The following is a 21,055-nucleotide window of genomic DNA, read 5'->3' on the forward strand; positions in this document are numbered from 1 at the left end:
TTAATGGATAAAGTGTTAGTAAATGGCACTCAGGAATATGGAGCATAGTTCCTGGACTTTGTAGACCAGGAACTTCTTGTTGTGCAGCTCTTATATCAGCTCTCAACAGATGGTTCCAGCTGATGAGATGATAGCTGTATTCTGGGATGGATGAACTGTGATGTCAAAACCAGAGGAGGATGGTCCAGTGGTTGGCAACTAGCTGGAGACTTTGGTTCAAGTTCCATCTTGCCAGGGCCAGATCGTGAACACCTTGCTCAGTGGGAGGAGGACAAATGGTGCCCCATGAGCTGATGGGACTACTTGCCCTCCGGTGGGAGGAAGGAGTTAGCAGTCTATACAAATCAGGAACCCAGATAGCATGGAGTGCAGGGAATTGCCTAAATCAGTGTGAGTATGTCCCAGCATGCCTGGCTGAGACCATTCCAATTCAGCGGCTAATATACCTCTGGCTTTTGGCCCCAATCTTCCGCTCCGCACAGAGTCCCCAGTCCTGTAACTTGTTATTGTCAGGCAGATACCTACATTGCATGAAGTCCCACGGAAGCCAACAAGGCTCCATGGAGATGCAGGGGTCAGCCCGCTCACCGAGTCAATTTCAGGATTGGGGCCTGAAGGCCGCTGAAATCAGTAAGAGTTTTAATCTGAATAAGGAGCACAGGATCCGGCCCATATATGTAATTAGCTCTCCCCAAATTAAATAATCTTACTTAATGAACTAAAGAGCCTTCCATAAAAATGTGCTCTGAAATGTTCAGCACTGAAGCTAGTTCCACTGGTTTGATTTATGCATGTTAGTTTTATTTTCAGTTTATACATGAAGAACTGTGTACATGTCATAAGCAACCAAATGGGTGGGATTTTTTTCCCGGAAGCCACATATGTGGATTAAAACCACCAATATTTCATTAAATTGCCTCATAATCTTTTTTCACTAGAATGTCATGAGGAATTCCCGAATTTCTAACCTGCTCCAGTTGGCACCAGCTCACATCCGAGCTCTAATATCAGTGGAGTTTGTAAAGTTTCCAGTTTTTCTGATGAGAAATTACATGAAACCAAAATAATTCTTTCCATGGGGGATTTCACTGCCACTTTTATTTCTAATATTCTGCCTCCTGGATGAGAAACCCTTTCTTGGGTATCTGTTTCTTCACTGGCTGTATTAGCTACCACTATTTACAGTACATAGGCATCAACCCATCATTTCATTTCTAAAGGAACCTGATTGCCTAAATGGAGTATCCAAAATCTGATTCTGGCTGTATGTTCCCGGACAATTAATTGCAGATGGGCTCTCCAATATAGTTGCACAAATCTCCTTAAATATTTCTAGTGACTGGAATGCAATTTGAGACATGCCCTAGGTAGTCAAATAAATATCCTTCATAGAGAACTGGCTGTGGATAATTAAAGTGACGCTCTTCTTCTGGATAGTTATATTGCTAATGATCTACAAAATCTGGACCAAACGTCTGCTGCTTGGATTTTTTTTCTTCAGTTCAAGTACCAAAGAGTGCTTCAGGCATTTTTTGGCAATGGTTTTAGAGCAGGAAAATAGGAAATGAACTGGAAAATTTGAAGACTACAGCAAACAAGAAAATTCTGGAAGGAACACACTATATAGAACCACCCTGGCCATTAATAATATGGAAAGATTTCATTAAGAACAGAAAAGAAAAAAGAAAGTACTGTCAGTATCACGCCACACCGGAATTCTGCAGCGGTCTAACTTACAGAATGAGTTATTCCAAGGCCTGGCTGCCAGTGCAGGCGGTGGCCACTGCACTGAAAATTCCACTTCTCAAAAAGAAAAGAAAAAGTCAGAACTTTCTAATGCGGGGCAACTGGAATTTTTAAACAATCGTGCCAAGGCTGGTTTCCTGTGCCCTGAGTCCAGATAAGTGGATTTTTCTAAATGGTTTTGTTGTGGCAGGATTTATTGGGCCTTATTCATTCTTACCCTTGTGCAGGTGTCAGTGCAGGGACTGGTGTGTGTTTGTGTGTGTGTGTGTGTGTGTGTTCCTTTTAGTGACTGCAGAATGACTTCTTTGGATGGAAGGTGCCATGACGATCATTGCTCAGATAGGATCTGCTCCAATTAATTGCAAAAGAAGCAACCTCCGAAACCGCTTTTCTGTATGCATTCCCCTAAAGGCCGGACTTCTGGAGGTGCCAGTATACAGTAAACAAACTATGTGAAACTCCTGATATAAAAATGAAATGAAGTGCACCACAGATCGATTTCACTGTATTTAATCATTTATTTATTTATTTACGTATTTATTTGTAGGCAAATAGACTCTATTAACAGTTCAGCGACAGGACACCTTCTGTGCCATGGTGCATGGTCTGCAATGGGCCATTAGATGAGCGACATCAGGACACAAAGGTGATTGTAGTTCAAATATAGGACAAGAAGCTAGAATTCTGTCCTGTGTTCTTTTCCCCACTGTCCCAATGAGTCATTATTTGGCCTTTGGAAAGTCACTTAACCTGTCTATACATCAGTTTCTCCATCTGTGAAAGAAGGTGACCAATATTCACAATAGCCTTCCACAATAGTAGAGCTGAGAGGCTTCATTGTTAATTAGAGCTCAATTTGGAAGGGTGCTGGATGCCCCATTATTAATAATTATTATTTTGTATTATGGCAGCACTTACGGCTCCAGCTAAAATCAGTGTCCCTCTGTTCTAGACAGCGCGCAAACACCCAGCAAGAGAGAGTCTCTTCTTCAAAAAGCCCAAAGTCTACATGAACAAGACAGACAAAAAATGGGGAACTGGTGCACAGATAGGAGATCTGGGGTCAATTCTGCATTCTGCCATACACTCCCTGTGAGACCTTGATCTGAGTCCCAGTCCAGTGCCTTAATCCCAAGGCCATCCTTCTGCCTCTTACTGGAAACTTTCATTGAAGATAAAAGGCAAGATTAATTTTATAGGCACCAGCAGGAGCCAACCTCTGGACCCTGCATGATGGAAAGTCTGCCTGGCTAGCAAGGATTAGGGGCAGCTGTCCACAACCCCCACTCTGTTGGAGCAGGGAGCCTAACACCAGCTAATGTAGCCCAGAGACCAGGAGGACTGGCTGGAGAAGGGGCAGAGCAGCCTGGCCAGGAGATGTGCAGATTCTGGAGCCCTAGTGAGATTCTAAAGCTGCTTTTTCTCCACAGGCAAAGGGTGGGAGATGAGTTTTTGTCCCTCCGCCCACTGTTTGTTGAGGATGCTCAGCACCTCACAGGTCCAGGCTGGGTGTACATGTAGGAAAGGGAAATCCAATGGGAAAGTAAAGCAAAAGGGGAAGAGGCAGGAAAAAATTATCCGGGGTTCAAGACAAGAGTTAGTCAGGAAATGGGGACTTCTTCCACAGAAAATGTTGATGAAAATGGGGGGGGGGGGATCACATTTGACAAAGAACCAAAAATTTTCAGCTGAAAATTAAAAAATGGCTTTGGGTTTTCAGTTTTTCAATTAAAATTTTCTGCAGAAACTGGACACTTTTTTTGTGAAAAAATTGTTGCTTCCAAAACCCAATTTTCTCAAAAAAAACATCTTGGATGGAAAATTTCCAGTTGGCCCTAGTAAGAAGAATGCTTTCAGTTGTTCACAGTGAAGGGAATTCAGCCCTGCACAAGGACTTTGCACTCAAGTCCCACTTAAACCCTCACTATAAAGTTTAAATAAGACTGAAGTTGTGGATTGGCTTTGTACTGGCCCTCCACACCAAGTAAACTTCTTTCATTGTCCCTAACCTTCAGGTTTGGGCAAGAAGTCACAACCACAGGAGCTAACCCTTGAGCAGTACTTTGCTATTGTAACCAGTGTCTATTTGCATGGGATAAACTGGAACTGGTGCAATCAGAAATGAACAAAATTATAGCAAAGTGCTGCAAGTGTATGTTCGTAAGCCTGTGTAAAGACAGAAGGGGAAAAAAACTCATTTACATCAGAAACATTAATCTGTTCAGCTGGGCCAAGGCCCAATGAAACACTCAGAACCTGTGAAATTGTTTTGTGGAAGGCAAACAATTCTCTGTAGCCTTTCATCCCTCTACGGTACATACCTACCAACTCTTTACTGTTGCTCCTCCTCTCCTGCATCAGAGCGCTAGAAAGGCTCATAAGCTCCCAGAAAGCGTCCATTATCACAAAGGTTTCTGTCTGTTCCAAGTAGCGAAAAATCTACTGAATTTAATATGTTTTCTGGTTAGAAAATGGTTTTGTTCTTTCTAATCCCCTATGTGTGATTGTCTGTTCTCCCCACGTCTGTTCTAAGCAGAGTATACAGCATTAAAATACCCACCACCGCAAAGTGCAACAGAGCAATTGATAATACCTGCCTTTGTCAGAAGTTTTTGCACCATTATGTCACATCCTATACATCACATTTTTGGAGGAAAGTGGTTTGGTTGGGTTTGGTTTTTGCAGTAGATTTTAAAATATCCACTCTGCTCTGGGAACAGAGCTGCCAACAGCCCAAAGTAAATCTATTATTTGTGTTTTGCATATTGCCAGTGCTCGTGTGAGGAGATATAAAAATAATGTTAGCAGTTATTTAGTACGCAGGGTCGGGGAAATCAGGGAATCCTTAAATTAGACATGTCACCCATGTTCCATGAAGGAGAACATACCTCTGGGACATCCGTCTTTTCACTCAGTAGTATAATAAAGATTGTCCTATCTGAGCCAGGTTTGCCAATATCTCTGACTATCAGAAGTGCCATTTCCTGAGCAGCCCCCCCGGACAGTGAAACATACAGGAGATACCGTGTGGGAGTCAAAGGGCATTAGGCAGCAGCTGAGCACCTCGCCTGGAATTGTCATAGGGTTTGCTCTGTAGAATAATCATTTACGTTCAGAGTGCCTTTCATCAGGAAGGGTCCCCAAAGTACTTTATGAACTGGGACCCTGATCCTGTAATTGACTGCACACAGGCTTAGGACCCATTGATTTCATATCGGATGCACCCTATTCTATTCTATTCTATATACTATCTTGTACAGCTCTCATCACCGTAGTATCTGGGCACCTTCTAGCAGTGCTTCAAGCAATATTACTGACATCTACCATGTGTTGTTTGTTCTTCATCCTGGGCTCAGAGGGGGAAGCATGTACAGTGGAGTGTCTTGTTTTAGTAGAGTTTTATTTATTTTCAATATACATATTACTCTATGTTTATGTTAGAGACAGCACCTCCCACAGTCTATTGCAGGAACAGGACCTGAATATCAGAACTGGTTGAAAAATGCCAATATTTCTTTCCACGGGAATTTTTTTGGGGGGAAAAGTTCCCAAACCACCCCCTCAACATCAGTTTTTTCACGGAAAATTCAAAACTAGCAGTTTTTTTTTGTTTTTTGAAACCTGATCGTTTTTACCAAACATCAAAAATCTTTTGGTTATGGACTGAAAAACTGGAATGTTTTTGAAAAAATGTTTGGGCCAAAAAGTCATGCTTCATCAAAAATATGTTTCAACAAAGCAATTTTCAATCAGGTCTACTGAACATAAAGCAATCCTCCTCCCCGCCCCCGAAATGCAACCAGCTCTCTGGTGGAATGTGGTAGCTATTTCACAGCACACAGCAAAATTGCACAGCAGCTTTGAAAGGAAGTAAAGTTGAAGAACATGTGCATTTGAAACTGCTTTGTAAATTCAGGATTCCAAACTGGAACTTTTTCTGGGGCTAAACCCCATCTCAAATGCTGAGAACATACCCGATACTAGTGATTTCTCTGCTCACCTTAGGCCACAATGGTAGAGCTGACGTGGTTCTAATTTTCTTGACATATTTTTTTTTGCATACTTCTTTGAAATGTATTGTATTTCATTTGCCTTAAAGAATGCACATTTCCCAGTTAGTACTTCCAGGCTAGTCAGACACTGTGGATTAAAAATACGTTTGGTCAGAAAAATGTGCTTAGAAAAGACATTTGTGGTTGCAATTTTCTCTCACCCCTGTGCGATTATTGATACGCCCCTAAGGGAACTCATTATAGACACAAAACTGCCATCACAGCCTTCCCAGTCACCTGTGCCTGTTGCATATCCAGTCTGTGGCTCACTGAGAATTCACTCTGTTGCAGGGTGCCAGAGTCTAATTGCATCAATCTTTCTGCTATATACATCACTTTCCATTTACACTATTTGCAGCAATGTTACAATATTTTAAGGGGGAATAGCCGGTGCAGCCAGATAAATTAGGCCCACCTGGCTATGCTCAGCTTCATAAATGAGAGCACCTATTTCAATTAACCAATGATATAGGCATATATAGAGCAGCACCAAAAGGAAGCAGTTTGCTTTTGTTTGAGAAGGTTGAATCTAGTCTGTCTGTGTTGAATCACAAGCCTGGTAGACTTGTTAGCATGTTTCTCTATTGTGCCGAGTTGAACTATTTTGAAGCAATGACCTTGGGACTCCTTGGCAATAATGGGAGCAGGCTGTGCCCCTGCCCCCGACAAAGCACAAAGTACATCCTTGTTAAATGCATCTGCCCAATGTGTGTGGAAGTAAAATCTAAACCAAAATAGTGGTGCATCGGTATTACAGTTCTAGGACTATGCTTCCTTTAGTAACTGTTGTCAGCAAGTGCCAGTGTATTTAAATGAAACCCCTGCTGTGGTGCCATTACCATTCCACCACAAAGGGTGCACCCTGCCGTGGGACTGGAGGTGAAATCGTTCAAAAAGCTTCACGCTGCAGTATCTCTTATGGCTTCGAGGTCCTTTGGTCTCGCCCCCTCCTTGAAGTTGTCGTTGTGGGGATCTAGTGCAGCAACTCCATCCTCCAGGAGAAACGTCAACGTGCCTACATGGATGACAAAAAGAGCTGATGAGGACAGTGGCTGTGAGTAACAAATCTACCCTTTTTTTTTTGGTTGGAGCACTGGACAATGTAGAGCACTTCTATCCAACCTTGCTAGGCCCCCATATGTTTGTATGTGCGTGCCAATTTGTTCATGTTTCATTGCCAGGTTATTTCATCTGATCTGTTAATGCTGTCTGGGCTTTTTAAATGTTATCCTGATTATGCTTCCCTTTATTTAGAGTAGTTCCCACTTTGCAGCCATCCAGGAAGAGAGGTAGTCCCTACCCTGAAGAGCACACAACCTCCCAACAGAAGGACAAGCAGATAGAGGTTAGGGGAAAGGAAGAATAGTTTATTATGCAAGTCAGTGAAATTCAGTGTAAGCATCACAGCAAAAATGGGGGTTCAAGAATACATGGGCAGGATAGAGGCTTTGTAGATGGACTCAGGAATGTTGTATGGCCACAAAGTACTTCCTGATTTACTCTCTGTGCTACCTTATCCCTTCTTATTGTGACCTAATTTGCTGTGTCAGTCCCACCTGATGGGGCGTGTTGAACCTCTGAACCATTGATAACTAGTTAGATTGTGTAATAACTGCAGATTAAAGGGTCTATCGAGTCAGAGTCATTTATTCCCTCAGTAGATGTCTCCTTGCCACAAAGCAGACTGGCAAACTTGCTCTGTATTAAAAAACCTTCCACCATGCTTTAACCATCTCCTGTGGATCAAAATATCATAGGTTCATACCTATCTCCTGAGAGGGATACAGACCCCTTGTGTATGATAAGAGAGTGCTTGACCACTAAAATCACTGCAGAGTACACAAGTACCCTAACTTTTCAGTACCCCTTCTCTGTGCCCTGCCAGTCTACAGGGGAAAAGTGTGGATTTTTTCCTCCACTCTCCCATAACTCAATAACAACTTATTTGTTTTCACTCAGATTTTCTCCCAAAAAATTCAGCTCTGGGAGGAGATAAAGGACAGAAAGTTTAAGACCCTGAAATGTAAGCATATGAAAATAGAGAGCTAATATAGAAAGTGGTTTAGGAAACCTTAACTTTTAGAAGGTACCACTGTCAGCTGCTACAATTGAAATGCAGCCAACTCTGGGGTGGAATGTGGCAAGCATGCAACTACGTAACAGTTTGATGGGAAGTTAAGAGGACAACTTCAAAGAACATAATTATCCAAACTGCTGTTTGGCCAAGGCACCAGGGCTATCACCACTACTCCTGAAAAGTGTCATGGGCTAGGCTATAAACCCCATGATCGTGTTATAAAATTTCCCAGACCAAGCAGTTTGTGCAGATAAACGCCCAGACATTTTATGTTGATCTGAACTGACTATTTTGAGGCTTGGCCATTTCTAGGTCTTGCCAGATTGCTGAGTATATTTTGAAAGTGGAGGAGGGGTAAGACATTGGCTGATATCTGGATATAGATGTCACATAAGAGTTTAGTGTGGTGCAAAGTAGCATAGTTGAATTAACCCAAACAGCTGAGTTCAGTCTGCTGTGTCCTGATGTTAGATTCAATTTGACTTAATCAAACAGTTGACAAATGTTTCTCTCATGTGGCATAATGAAAAGAGCTGGAGAGTGGGTTTAGCATGAACCAGGGAAGGAGAGACCTCTTTAGAATTTCTGCTTGTTCCTTACCAGTGTTTCAGTGCTTCACTTGAGGACAAATTCCACTACCCACCAGAACCCATGAGCTTCGAGTATAAAAGTGGAAGGAAACCATCCCTGAAATCTGACTGAATATTGCTAGGGAATTGTGTTCTTCTTTGGGAATAACATACAGCCGACTACAAACGCATCTGCTCCTATTAAAAATAATACAGCTGCTTTCTCATTGCATTTATTGTTTAATTCATTCATGCTGCTTGTTGGAAATGCCATCATTAAATTCCTTCTGGGCTATTGCTTGTTTTAAAGAAAACTCTTCTTGGAAAAGAGACTTCTCTTTAAATTTAGCACAAAAGAAAATCCCAATAATTTTTATTTATAGATCGGGGCATGAGAGATTTCAAGATTTAAAGCTAGCTTTGTAATTTTGTTCCCCTCATAAAAAATGTTTAACATTTTCCCCCCAACCTTCAGAAACCGTATTGTTTCAAATGTATGTGACCTGTTTTTTTCACTCGCCGTTTAAGGGAGAGTTCTAAAATACTGATTTTGTCCATTCAGTCGACAATCTTTGTAGCACTATGTACGTAGAACGCACTGGGGAATTTGTGTTACACGTCCCCCTCTGTGCCAATCCACAGAGGATATGAGTTGTTACGGCCCTCTACTATACTGCTTTAACTCAGTCTATAGTGGCTTATACTAGCTCTGAAGATCCTGGTTCAATCCAGGGTGTTTTGGCTAAAATGACGACCTTCGTATATGCTTGATTCAGCTTGCAGAATAGGACCTTTTTAAGGAGCAAACGCTTACATGAGTAATTTCATTGAGTCAATGAGACAGTTCGCATGCTTGGAGTTGCTCACGTGTCTTCAGTATCAGGTCCTAAGAGTTGACAGTTTTTGATCATCACCAACACACATAGGTTTGGGATTTTATAGTAGGGGATACGTGTTCCTGGCTTGTGAGGGGGAGGAAGTATCTAGAAAAAGATGGTGAGAAATATGAATGTGTAATGACCTGTGTGATGAGAAACTATGCAATTTTAGCATTAGTTTATGTAGGCATAAGTAGAGAAGAGGGAAAATATTGAGTGTTGGTTTGCTTGGGGAACAGGCAGAGCTTGAGTGAATGACATCACTGGGAACATAAATCTTGTTTTGTTTGATTTATTTATGTTCAGATACAGAGTCTTGAATGGTTTTGCTTAAAGTGATAGTTTTCCCTTTTTAGTGAAAGGTAGGCCGTGATAAACTGGTCCAGCTGTAAAAATTAAAGGCCGAGGTGAAGCCCAGATGATTATAACACAGAAATGCAGAGTGCTTTCCTGCCGGGACTCTCACTACAGTAACTATTATACAAAGTGTCACAAATGGAGCATCCGTTCTGAGTTCTTTTTTTAAAGAAATAATAGCAGATACTGGTCATTCTCCTCTCCCCCACTCCCCCCCCCCCCCCGATTGTGACTTGATTTAGGTTTATTATTTTGCAGTCATTCTCTACACTTTAATTGTGCCCTGCCAGACAGCATTTGGTGGTCAATATGCTTGCAGAATAACATACTTCACTGCCAGAACGGCTCATTCTGCTGAGCTTTATGACAAAAAAATTGATTAAGGTTCTGATTTCCTTGAAAACATCAAGCCCTTTCATGATCTTTAATTGGTTGACATTCTAGGTTGCTTAAGAGCAGAGTGACAAAGCAGCTAGTAATCATGTTATAGAAAATACATCCCCCCTAATGACTGAGCACTGTCCCACTCGCTGTAATGCACCCAGATGACGGAAAGTGAGTGAGCCTCTCATTCACAGGAACTTATTTCCTAAAGAGAGAAGACAGCCACTCTGAAGAAAGCCATTTAAAATCACTTGATGGGTAATCTCATTCAATTATTTCTAAAGAAAGTTCTCAGTTCACTCTATTTAATTTTATACTTTTTGAGGAATGAAACTATTGTCCCATCTCATTTCATAATAAACGAGCAGAACTGCAACTTAGTGGTAGATGAGCTACGGAAGGTGTATCTGTTCTGGGGTACTGAACCCGGACTGAAGGTAAGAGAAGGCTCAGGAGTATGTACGAGGAAACAGTGTTATTGGCACTGTTCTCTTAAAGGCTTCATGTAGCTGAATCTTGGAACATTTTATGTAAGCATTATTTTTTAATCTGATAGCCAAAGGAGTGTTCAACACCATGGACAAGGAATCTGAAGGGGCCTTTTACATGTGACAATGTATTTCTAATATTCACCATTTAATGTACAGTTAGTGTGCCCCAAGCAACAGGAACCCTTGGGTCTGATCCCACCCTGCCTCTCTCCTTTGGCAATTCACTTAACGGCTCTGCTACTGTTGGCCTGTCTTTAAAGGGGGCATAATACTTGTGAACGTCAACCAGCTAGGTAGCGAATTTGCTTTGAAAATGGAAAGTTGTGTATAAGCACTATGTTTTGTTTTATTTTTATTACACTGAGGTTCTAGGTAGTAATAATACCTAGCTCTTATATAGCCCTTTTAATCAGTAGATCTCAAAGCTTATGTTTCAGCCAAATATGGTAAATGAATTTAACATAGCAAACAAACAAATTAAAGTATTTTAGAAGCAGGACTTGCAAAAATTGGGTGTACCCACTGTTCATTGAATGGATTTTAATTGATGCTCCCTGCACTGGTTCCCCATTGAACAAAGTCAAGTTCCAAGTCACTGTACTGATTTCCAAAGATTTGCATGGCACTGGGTCTTGCTACCTGAGACAGTCCCCTCCTTCTATGACAATAACCTCACATGAGAGCTTCTCTCCACTGGAAAAATGAAACTGTCAACAAACAGGGGAGGTGGGACTTCCACAGAAGCAGGACAGAGATTGTGGAACTCAGTGGCAGGTGAAGTGAGAGTGACCATAGACCTCAGTATCTTCAGAGCTCATTGCAACACTTTTCAGAGTAACAGCCGTGTTAGTCTGTATTCGCAATAAGAAAAGGAGTACTTGTGGCACCTTAGAGACTAACCAATTTATTTGAGCATAAGCTTTCGTGAGCTACAGCTCACTTCATCCGATGAAGCTTAAGGTGCCACAAGTACTCCTTTTCTTATTGCAACACTTGTTTCTCTGACTTAGCTTTCCTGTGATTGCCCTCTCAAGCAGATCATCACCATCAGACTTGTATGCGTATTTCAAAACCAAATCCCAACCCCAGCTTTAAGCATGTTTCTGCCAGCAGGGCTGCACGAGAGAGAGAGATTTTTGTATTGGCTTCTTGTGGAAAATGTTCTGATAGAACAGGTGACATTATAAAAATCAAGAGCAGGAATTGCAGCAGATGGCTCAAGCAACCTGGCTAACGTACAGGGTGTCAGTTGTCTAGAAATGTGCAGACTGACTAGAAAGTACATCACACGCTTTTAATAAAACAAAACAAAAACATGTGTACTTATGGGCTTCTTTCTATTTGCAGTGCAGAGAAACGATGTCATGGCCTCAGAGCATTTCCTGGGGAATAATGCCATCTGGGGCCCTTGAGTGGCCACTGAGACCAGCTCCTCTCAATCAATCGTTAGTCCTCAGCAAATGTCCTTCCTTTCTGTTCTTGTTGTTTTAAATATGTGGGGTGGGGAAAGAGAGAGGGGTAAAAAAATGCTGATTCTGTAAGTGCAAAAATAAACCCCCTGAAGATAATGGATTTCCGGTAGGCCTGCTTGCACATGTGTGTCTACCTTTGTTGGGGTTGGTAATAAGTCATTGCTTTGCAGTGGCTAAGTTATATATGTTGGAACTGACATAAATGAACAGTCCTCTATAAAGTAGGGGTCTGATCCTGTTTTCCGTGTGCATCTAGAAGTTTAGTGGGCATGCTGGGTATGCAAGAAAAGTGGGTTTTAGCCCTAGATCAACAAAATCGGTTATTTATTTTTGGGGTGTGTGTGTGTATGTGTGTATAAGGAGAAAAGTGCTCAGTGGACCCTGGGCAGGTACACATGGAACCTTTTTCCCCCTACAGTCATTATGCATGCAGTATATTACCCAAAAGTATCCCTTTGAGGTAGGCTGATGGGTACTTAATTCCTTCCTGAATTCAGCAAAGGCTGCCAGGAATGCACAGTAAGCTGGTTCAGGGAAGTTTGATTGGAGAGGCTTCCAATCAATAGGACGAGGATAAAGTTAATTTAATGCCCCTTCACTGGATAGCAATTTATTGGGGTTTGCTTCATGCCTAAGTATATTAATCTAGCAAACTTCTTCTTTTAAAAAGTCTAGTAAACACTATTGTTCAGTGAAACTGTGTTTTAATTTAGATGTTGGGTTCATTTTTACTTTCAATAACATTGGTTGTAAAATCATTAGTTTCCTACACAAGATCTGAAGGAACAGAAGGTGCTTTTATGATGTATAGATAGGCTTGGAGGATTCCATATTTGTTTTATAATTTTTGATGGACAGATCACTGTTTATTTTTAATATATTTTATTTATTTTATTTTGTTTTTTATTTTATCAATTTTAATTTTCACAGTGGTGTAAAATTATGGGGTTTTATGCTTTGTTTAAGTTTTCACAGTTGTGAAATTATGCAATGGAGGGGGGGATCAGGGAATGACAGAAGACACTGAGATTCAAAACTTTAAATCTTTATAACCATTAAAACACAAATTGTCAACATCACGTCCAAATATACCAAGTAAATGTCACTCAAAGTAGCCCTCAAGCAGCGTTTTTCTTTCTTTGGCCATCTGCAAATGTAGATGATTATCAGTCGAAATTTTTTTGGTAGTTTTGTGTGTATACAGTGAAATTGACATTTACTGACAAAAATCTAATCCTTCCAAGCCTACCCAATGCTTCACAAAACACGCAGGATATGTCTACACTGCGACAAACACCCATGGCTGGCCTCTGTCAACTGACTCGGGCTGGTCGGGCTCAGGCTGTGAGGCTATAGAATTGCAGTGTAGACTTTCGGGCTCAGGCTGGAGCCTGTCTTCTGAGATCCCATGAAGTGGGAGGATCCCAGAGCCCAGGTTCTAGCCCAAGCCCATACATCTACACTGCAGTTTTATTGCCCTGCAAGCCTGAGTCAGCTGTCACGGGCCAGCGGCAGGTGTTCTATTACAGTGTAGACATACCTACAGGGGCTACGCCAAAGAGCCTGGTCTCCTCCCTTAACTTCAATGTGGAGGGAAGGTGAAGCCAGAGAGAAAGTGTGTGCAAGATTGGCCAATAGCTTATAAATGGAACAGGTCCTGGATAAGGAAGTGCAGAGGCATTACTTGTGGAAAGAGCAGGTTGGAAAAAGGTAATAGGTTGGGGTTATTTTTTTTTTTTAATTTTTTCCCAAAATTTTCCACACACCGGGTGTACTGCAGTTTTTTGCAATTAATTTTGCAACCATTTTTCTCAGTGCAGTTTTACTTTAACTGCCTCAGAGTAAGTGTCTCACTGACTCTGCCCCTCTGCTCTGCTAACAAAACTGCAGCATGATATTTCCCCCCTGGGGAGTTGCCATTAGCTCTCAGGGTAGATAATTTGTGAAGCAAATCCTTAGTCAAATAAAACAGTCTGGTGATCTTATTTTGTAAATGGTTGATATGCTTTCTGGAGAAGGGGAAATCTGGATAGGTCCTCTAATTCAGTGGCTCTCAACCTTTCCAGGAGTCTACCCCTTTCAGGAGTCTGATTTGTCTTGCATACCCCAAGTTCCACCTCACTTAAAAATTACTTGCTCACAAACGCAGATGTAAAAGTTCAAAAGTGTCACAGCTCACTATTACTGACAAATTGCTGACTTTCTCATTTTTACCATATAATTATAAAATATATCAATTGGAATATAAATATTGTACTTACATTTCAGTGTATAGTATATAGAGCAGTATAAACAAGTCATTGTCTGCATGAAATTTTAGTTTGTACTGACTTTGCTCATGCTTTTTATGTAGCCTGCTGTAAAACTAGGCAAATATCTAGACAAGTTGATGTACCCCCTGGAAGATCTCTGTGTACCTCCAAGGGTACGCGTATCCCTGGTTGAAAACCAGTGCTCTAATTGCCAATATGTGTGCCCATATATTGAGAGGGAGAAGGGGTGTATGAAACTTGATTTTGGATATCACAGACTGGGGTTCTCGTAGCAATGGGCTCTTATCTCTCTATTACACTGATCATTTGTGTGCTGAGATTTCAAACTACCCAAATCACAAAATCTGGAATAATGAATGAATGATCACTCAGCCTTTACAAACAATCGAGGTAGCAAGGCCACAATTATTTTTTGTGCTGGTGGTGGTGGAGGGGGAGATTTTTTTTTTTTCAATGAGTTGTACAAAATACTTTCACTTAGAAAAATGTATGCTTTTTCCTCTTATACTGCCAACTCCTCCATGCAGCCCACGAACGGCTTTGGAGTACACTGGATGGCAATGTATTGGATGGGGGAAATGGAGCAAACCAAATTCATCACTGGTGTAACCCCATTGACTTTGGTGGGTTTTCTTACAGTAGGTATGAACTTGGCGTCTTCTTCCTGGATGCAATTTCCCTCTCAGAGAAGTCAAGTCTATTGCATAGTAACGTGTGTTCTTAATGTTATTTGCTAGGACAGTTTTTCATGCATTCCTGCATCTAAGTGGATTAGATTTTTCGTATGGTTGGATGAGTTCTTTTGGGTTCTGATGATTTTTCCTGGACTTGGGCAAGATGCAAACTGTGTTGGCCACTTGAGAAATGCTTCTAAGTACTTTCCCAGCTCCAGCTATTCTCTGTCCACTCCAGGACAGGAGCGTGGTGTGTTGTGTTGTATTTGTGTGGTTTTTATTTGAAGGTTTTCCTGGTTTTAGGGACGGATGTGAAATGTTGCTGGCAGCGGTGTTGTGAGCCAGAGAGGTTCCTTCAAAGGTGGAAGAAAATAGGTGAGATTTGCAATAAATCTCTCTCCATTGCTGTTTCTTAGGAAATTAAACATCAGGCTGGTTTGGGGCTCTAGTGTGCTCAGGGGGTGTATGTCCCTTACCAGGCTGCAGAGGTAGCCCGTACAGAGAGGAGTAGGGCACCAGAATGTTCAGAGAAGGTTCCCAGTCAGGTGGGTAATTATGAATGACTCTGCCAGCTAAATGCATTGGACAGGATTTTGGATCTGAACACAAAGGGAAACTCAGACTAGGGTCTTGCTGTTGTCCTGCTCCTTTAGACTCTGCTTTCAAGGGGTGATTATTGAAAAATAATAGACAGAGGCTGTTGTTGGGGGAAGGGATGAGCTCTATCCAGCAGGTCTGGATTAGGAGGCGCTAAGGTCCCATGGGATAGGTCCCGGTAAATCGGGAGACATGGGTTCTAGTCCTGGCTCTGCTGAGTGTACTTGGGTAAGTCATTTATCCTCCGGCCCTGTCCCTTGTCTATTTAAATTGCCATCTCTCTGAGATGGGGCCTGTGGCCTGGTGTACAGTGGGAGCTTCCATGTCGCCTAATCCACACCCCTGAGAGAGAGAAAGCTCTGCCAACCTAAACCCCAGCATAGATAGAGCTAGGTAGAGGGAAGAATTATTCCATTGATCTAGCTACTGCCCCTGGGGGAGGTGGATTACCTGTGCCCAACAGACAAACTCCGCCAGAGGGCACAGCAGTTCCAGTGAGACAGACCCTGAGTTTCATTATGGGTGTGGACCTACTATGATGGGCCCTGACCCAACTGGGGCTTTTGGCTGTCCTTCTGTTATAAATGTTTACTAATACTAACATCTTGAGCCCAGCAGGAAGTGGCCTGGGAGAAAGGAGGCAGACGGTGGAAGCTGCAGGTTTGTCTTTGTAGCAACGGGCAACCATGCTTGTAGCATCAGCTTCCTTTGAATGGCTGTCCTGGCTCCCTTTTGTCCCAGCAGTGACACAAGTCAGCTGCAGGGCAGGAGTCAAAAAGGGTGCAGATTTAGGGTGATGTGGTGGAACAGAACAACCACCAGGTCTAAGGGCTGCGTAAACAGGCTCCCTTTTCCAGTGAATCCTTTTCTATTTCAGGGGTGCAGGTCCCCACCACCTAAAACAGCTGTAGGACATACACTCTAGGGCTCCAGCATGTCTGAGTTCTCCTCTGCTAAGCAGGGCCTCCTATCCACACGTCTGTTTATATCCAGCTACCTAGGCATGCGGTGTCTGCCTTACCCCGAGCCAAGCCAAACCCTCTTGGAATTAAAGCTGTTACCTAACTTCTAGAGTGCACAGAGGACATTGCTCACCCCAGCCCTTTCTCATCATCTTCGTAGCGAATTGTATGATGGCGGGAGGAGGGAGTTTACTGAACTTAGCTGGGGCACAAAAAGGGTTAAAAGGCTCCCGTCCCGGCCTGGGTTTCCGCGAGCAGGGCAGGTCTCCCCGAGGTGTCCCCCGAGCAGAGCATGATTGATTGCATCTTCTTAAGGTCACATCCAGAGTGGTTTGGCTCCAGGGCTTTCCTGGTTTCTGCACTTTTGTAGCTGGCTTGGCAGAGCGGGGCTCTTATTGTTTCCTTCCTATTGGATTAGGTATTTGTTGGCCAGTAAAGCGAGACTTCTGGCCTGATTTTAGCAGAGGGAGAGTGTCGGTTGGGGACGCGGGAGACAGACAGGGCTGGGCGCAGGAGCGATTGACCCGCCGGCGGGGAGGCGACTAGCCAGGATCTCCCCCTAGCTCCGTCTCCAAAGGGACCTCTGTAGTCAATACAGGTGGGACGCGTAGCGGGGCTGTAGCTTTGGTTTAACCCGAATCGGTGTCTGTGAGTAACTTTGACCGGGAAGAATCAACCCACCGCCCCGTAACCCGCTGACACAGTTAGGGGGAGGTACCCCGCACGCTGCCACCCCTGCGTCTTCACGGCCAAAGGGACCAGGGGCGTGCGGTACATCGAGTTAGCTAGCTCGACGTCTAAACGCGCCTTGCTCGCCGTGTCACTGGGGCTTCCAGCCCAAGCTCTGGGGGGGAGAGGGGGCGCGTTCGTGCTTTGGGCTCAGACCAGCAGAGGGGCTGGGCTCAGGGCACACGGGGGCTGCCCCATCTGCGCGCTCTGGCCTCTGTTCTCGCAGAATCCTGCTGCCATCTTCCGTGGCAACGCCGCCAAGGTGCGCCGGAGCAAGGACCGAGGCGCGCCGGGCTTCGTGCCGCTCCTGCCTTTGCCCTGGTGGGTGGGGAAGGAGAGAGGCGCCCCCGCACCAGAAATGCAGGTGTGCCCCCTCCCCATGGCAGCTTCGTGCGCCCTTTGGTTCTTGGGATTCTTTCCCCGAGGGGGGTTAGCGACCAAGACCTGGACAGACATATTTTAAGAGGGAACCCCCCCCCCAACACCCACCAAAAGGGGGTCAGAGGGCAGCAACCACAGGGTGGCGGGGGGGGGGGGGGCAAGAATCATGAGTCTCCTGACTTGCACGTTATTGACAACTGTCTTTTTAAAGCTAGTCACCGGGGTAATCTACAGCCCTTCCCTCCTCCAGACCCAGAGCCATGGCAATGACCAAGAGCCTTTAAGGAAAACTCCCTTGGACTGGAATCGAAACTAACCGTCCCGTAGGGTTTTCTGAGCCAGCCCATACACATGAGCGGAGAATTCTCGCTGTGCGGCGGGACGATTCAGCGAGCCTGTGTAGACGCAATCCCTCAGTCTTGATGAACAGCGGGTCATGTGTCGGCTTCGTCTCTACTATGGGATTTTGCAGAGCGTTTTCCATTAGGGCCAGACGGAGCTAGACCCCGCAGTGCCAGTGCAGGAATCCTTGCCTAGGGGTTTGGACTCAGCGAAGCAGGAGAAGCAGCCAACCCGGGTCAGTGCTCAATAGCTGGGTACCCGCCTTTGCCCGTGTGCCATGGTGAGGTGGGGACACAGGGCTATCTGGATGAGGCCAAGCTCCCCAGGCATGTGATCGGGGTTCCTGGGAGGTGTTCTCCAAGCCAAAGACCCCGTTTGTCGCCACCCCGCCCACACGCCGCTTGCTAGGTGTTAGCCTGCGGTCCGTATTTCTCTCCCTGCTCGCTCCTGTGTATATCAGGCACCCCCACCGGTGAATGAAAGACCACTGCAAAATCACCTCGCACTCCATAAGTTTTCCCCTCCCGCCTCCCCCATTGAATTATGCCCTTAACTACCTTGAATGTGAAAGGGAGTTTATCTATCAAAAAGCTGCTTTGTGTCCTAAATGAATAAAATATGTTCGTGTCCCATCAGCTCCCTGTTTGTTTCCATTATCCACCTTTATAAGAACAGGAGTTAATCAGAAATGGGTGGCCACTGGCTTTTTGCACTTCTCGCCTTCCCAAGAGGCAGCCAGAAAGGAGTTCAACTTTCTCAGTTTGCTTGGCTTGGATCTTCCTTTTAGGAACAAAACAAAAAAAAAAAAAAAAAAAAAGAGAGGAGAGGCCCCTTTGCCTTTTAAACAAATGTGGAGTGCACAGGAAGGATTGCGGGTGTGTGAGGGTTTGTTTTGTTTTGTTTTAACAAAGATGCGGTTAGAATCTCCCTGAGCATAGAAATAATCAACATCCAGCTGCTCTTTGCCTGCAGATGATCACTACATAATTGGCACCCAAACGTTTTTCAGGTGGGACTTGGAAGAAGTCAGGCTCTTTCGACAGTCCTAAGCTATCATCCTGAGCTGAAATAATGAAAATCAAAGAAAAGAGCATTTGGGAAAGTCCTGGGTCTCCCCCCCCCCCGTCCTTGTTTGCTTCTGTTAAAGTTGATAATTATGTCTCCGGAAAGGCTGTGCTCGGAAAGCTCCTGCAGAAAAGTAATTCTAAGAGTCTAAACTGCACAAAAAGAAATAGGCGATGTTTTATTTTAATTTTAATCCCCCCCCCTTTTTTTTGCAGGCGTGCGAGCTTGTGCTTTAAAAATCAGTTTTCAGGAAAAGGCAAGAACAATGCAGCCTTTTAAAAAATCTGCAGACTTCTGAGAATATGCCCCCCCCCCTTGATTGAATACACCGGATTTCTCTTCCTAGCAAAGGGGAAGGTTTTGTTCGTTTGGACAGTCTGTGAATACTGTTCTGAAACTTCTTTCAAGTGAGAACTGAAGAGGGAAATGTTAAGTTCTAAGAGGAGACAATACGTTAGCATCTTTGAACAGAGTCCCTTGCATGCAAATAAGGCTTTGGGCAATTTTGGTCAACTTTAATTGGAAGGTGGAAACGTGAAGTTAAGGATACATAACAAAGTGAATCTAGAGGAGACGCTCCCACGTTCTGCAATATGGATTCGTGCTGGGTGTCTGCTCCGTCTCCCCTTTCCCCATTCAACCAAGCAAATCTGAACGCTTGGAGCCATGCAGCTCTTGTCTTCAACCCCTGTAGCCCACTTCTCCGATTCTAGGGCTGAAGTGCGGATCCCCTTGAACGTTAGAGAGCGGATCCATGCTGTGCTCAGCCCTGTGCCGTCTATAGGGAGTCGAATGACACAGGCAGTTCCGTGTGCTGGCCTTACCCTTCCTGGGTGAGACGGGCCACTCCTGCCTGCCACATTCCAGCGCTGGGGGGGCGGGGGAGGGGGGACAGCAGCATCCCTGTCACCTTTTCCTAGTCGGTCTCGGTTTATTTAGGTAGGAACCCAAAAGGCAGAACCTCCTGCGCCCTCCCGCATCTGAACCTCCTCCTGAGCTGGACTCACCCGCCAGCTGCTTCCCTAGGGGGGTGGTTGCTGGTTTGGGGGGTTGTTCTTTGCTACCCCCAGTGCGAGACTGGGACACGGAGCTCGCTGCGGGTCTGCTTCCTTTAGCCCGCCCTGCTGTCACTGGAGCTGAAACGAACTTTCATCCGCCTCTTGCTTCCCACTGCACCGCTTCCCCTCGGAGGGTCTCCCCGAATGATGCCGCTGTTCTGGGGGCTGCTCCGTGCCCTGCAGGCTAATGCAACCCCGCTCTGCGAGCCAGGCTCCGTTCCCCGCTCCCGAAGGCAACTGCTCTTCGCTTAAAGAAGGCAGTCTCCGTTTATGTAACAATATAATTCGGATTGATTCTTGCAATGGGCGCCTGGACTGATTTGAGTGACTTCTGTGGGGTTGGGCGTTTGTGTGTGTGTGTGTGGGGGGGGGGGGGGGGGGGTAATTTTATTTTTTGCAGATCCTGGCGCAGATTTGAAACTTGCAAGTTCCTTTAAATGTGGAACAGGTTTCCCGGAGCGCGGGGGTCAGGGTAATCACAGATGCAATTTTTGCAAAGTGAGATTCCAACCCGAGCATTATCCCTTTGCCTTTCACTTTCCCCAGTGACTGAGCCAGCCCTGGGGCTATCTGTATCTTCAAATGAAGAGAAGGGGGGGGGGTGTCCCCAGAAATATGGGCTCCCTCCTGGTCTGATCTACATTCCTCAGCCCACTAACTGGAAAACACCCCCCCAGCTCAGGGTGAGTCTGTGCGCCTGCATAGCCTTTCACTTAATGTGCACTTTATTTTATTTAACTTTCTTGTGTTTCTTTTCTTGCCTCAAGACAAGCTGTTCCAGTCAGGTGCCTCTCTCGGCTTCCTGGGCACTAGCGTGGGGACTCCGCCCCAAAGTCCTGAAATAAATCTTTATCCGTTTAAAGTTTCTATCCTGTTCACCTACTGATTTCCCCCCCCTCCCCCCCGTTAATGTCTTTCTGCCCCCTCTGGGGGATTGTGTGAGGCTGG

The 21,055-nt window shown here is 44.5% G+C and overlaps 1 protein-coding gene and 1 long non-coding RNA gene across 3 annotated transcripts in view; both read left to right on the forward strand.

Moving 5' to 3' along the window:
- Window positions 1–6,360: 6,360 nt before the first annotated feature.
- Window positions 6,361–21,055, forward strand: part of PRDM16 (PR/SET domain 16) — a 458,571-nt gene continuing 443,876 nt past the window's right edge. The window contains exon 1 of one of the 2 annotated variants that reach the window (XM_043531722.1): window positions 6,361–6,852. In XM_043531722.1, coding sequence (XP_043387657.1) covers window positions 6,717–6,852 — 136 coding nt within the window. In that variant the 5' untranslated portion in view covers window positions 6,361–6,716. The remainder of the gene's footprint in view (window positions 6,853–21,055) is intronic. The other variant, XM_043531723.1, reaches the window with a different exon arrangement.
- On the forward strand, window positions 17,017–18,771 carry LOC122463258. The gene is made up of 2 exons (XR_006286442.1): window positions 17,017–17,130; window positions 17,893–18,771. It is a non-coding gene; the product is annotated as an uncharacterized LOC122463258 (long non-coding RNA).

Source organism: Chelonia mydas, chromosome 18, assembly GCF_015237465.2.
Source record: "Chelonia mydas isolate rCheMyd1 chromosome 18, rCheMyd1.pri.v2, whole genome shotgun sequence".
NCBI lineage: Eukaryota > Metazoa > Chordata > Testudines > Cheloniidae > Chelonia > Chelonia mydas.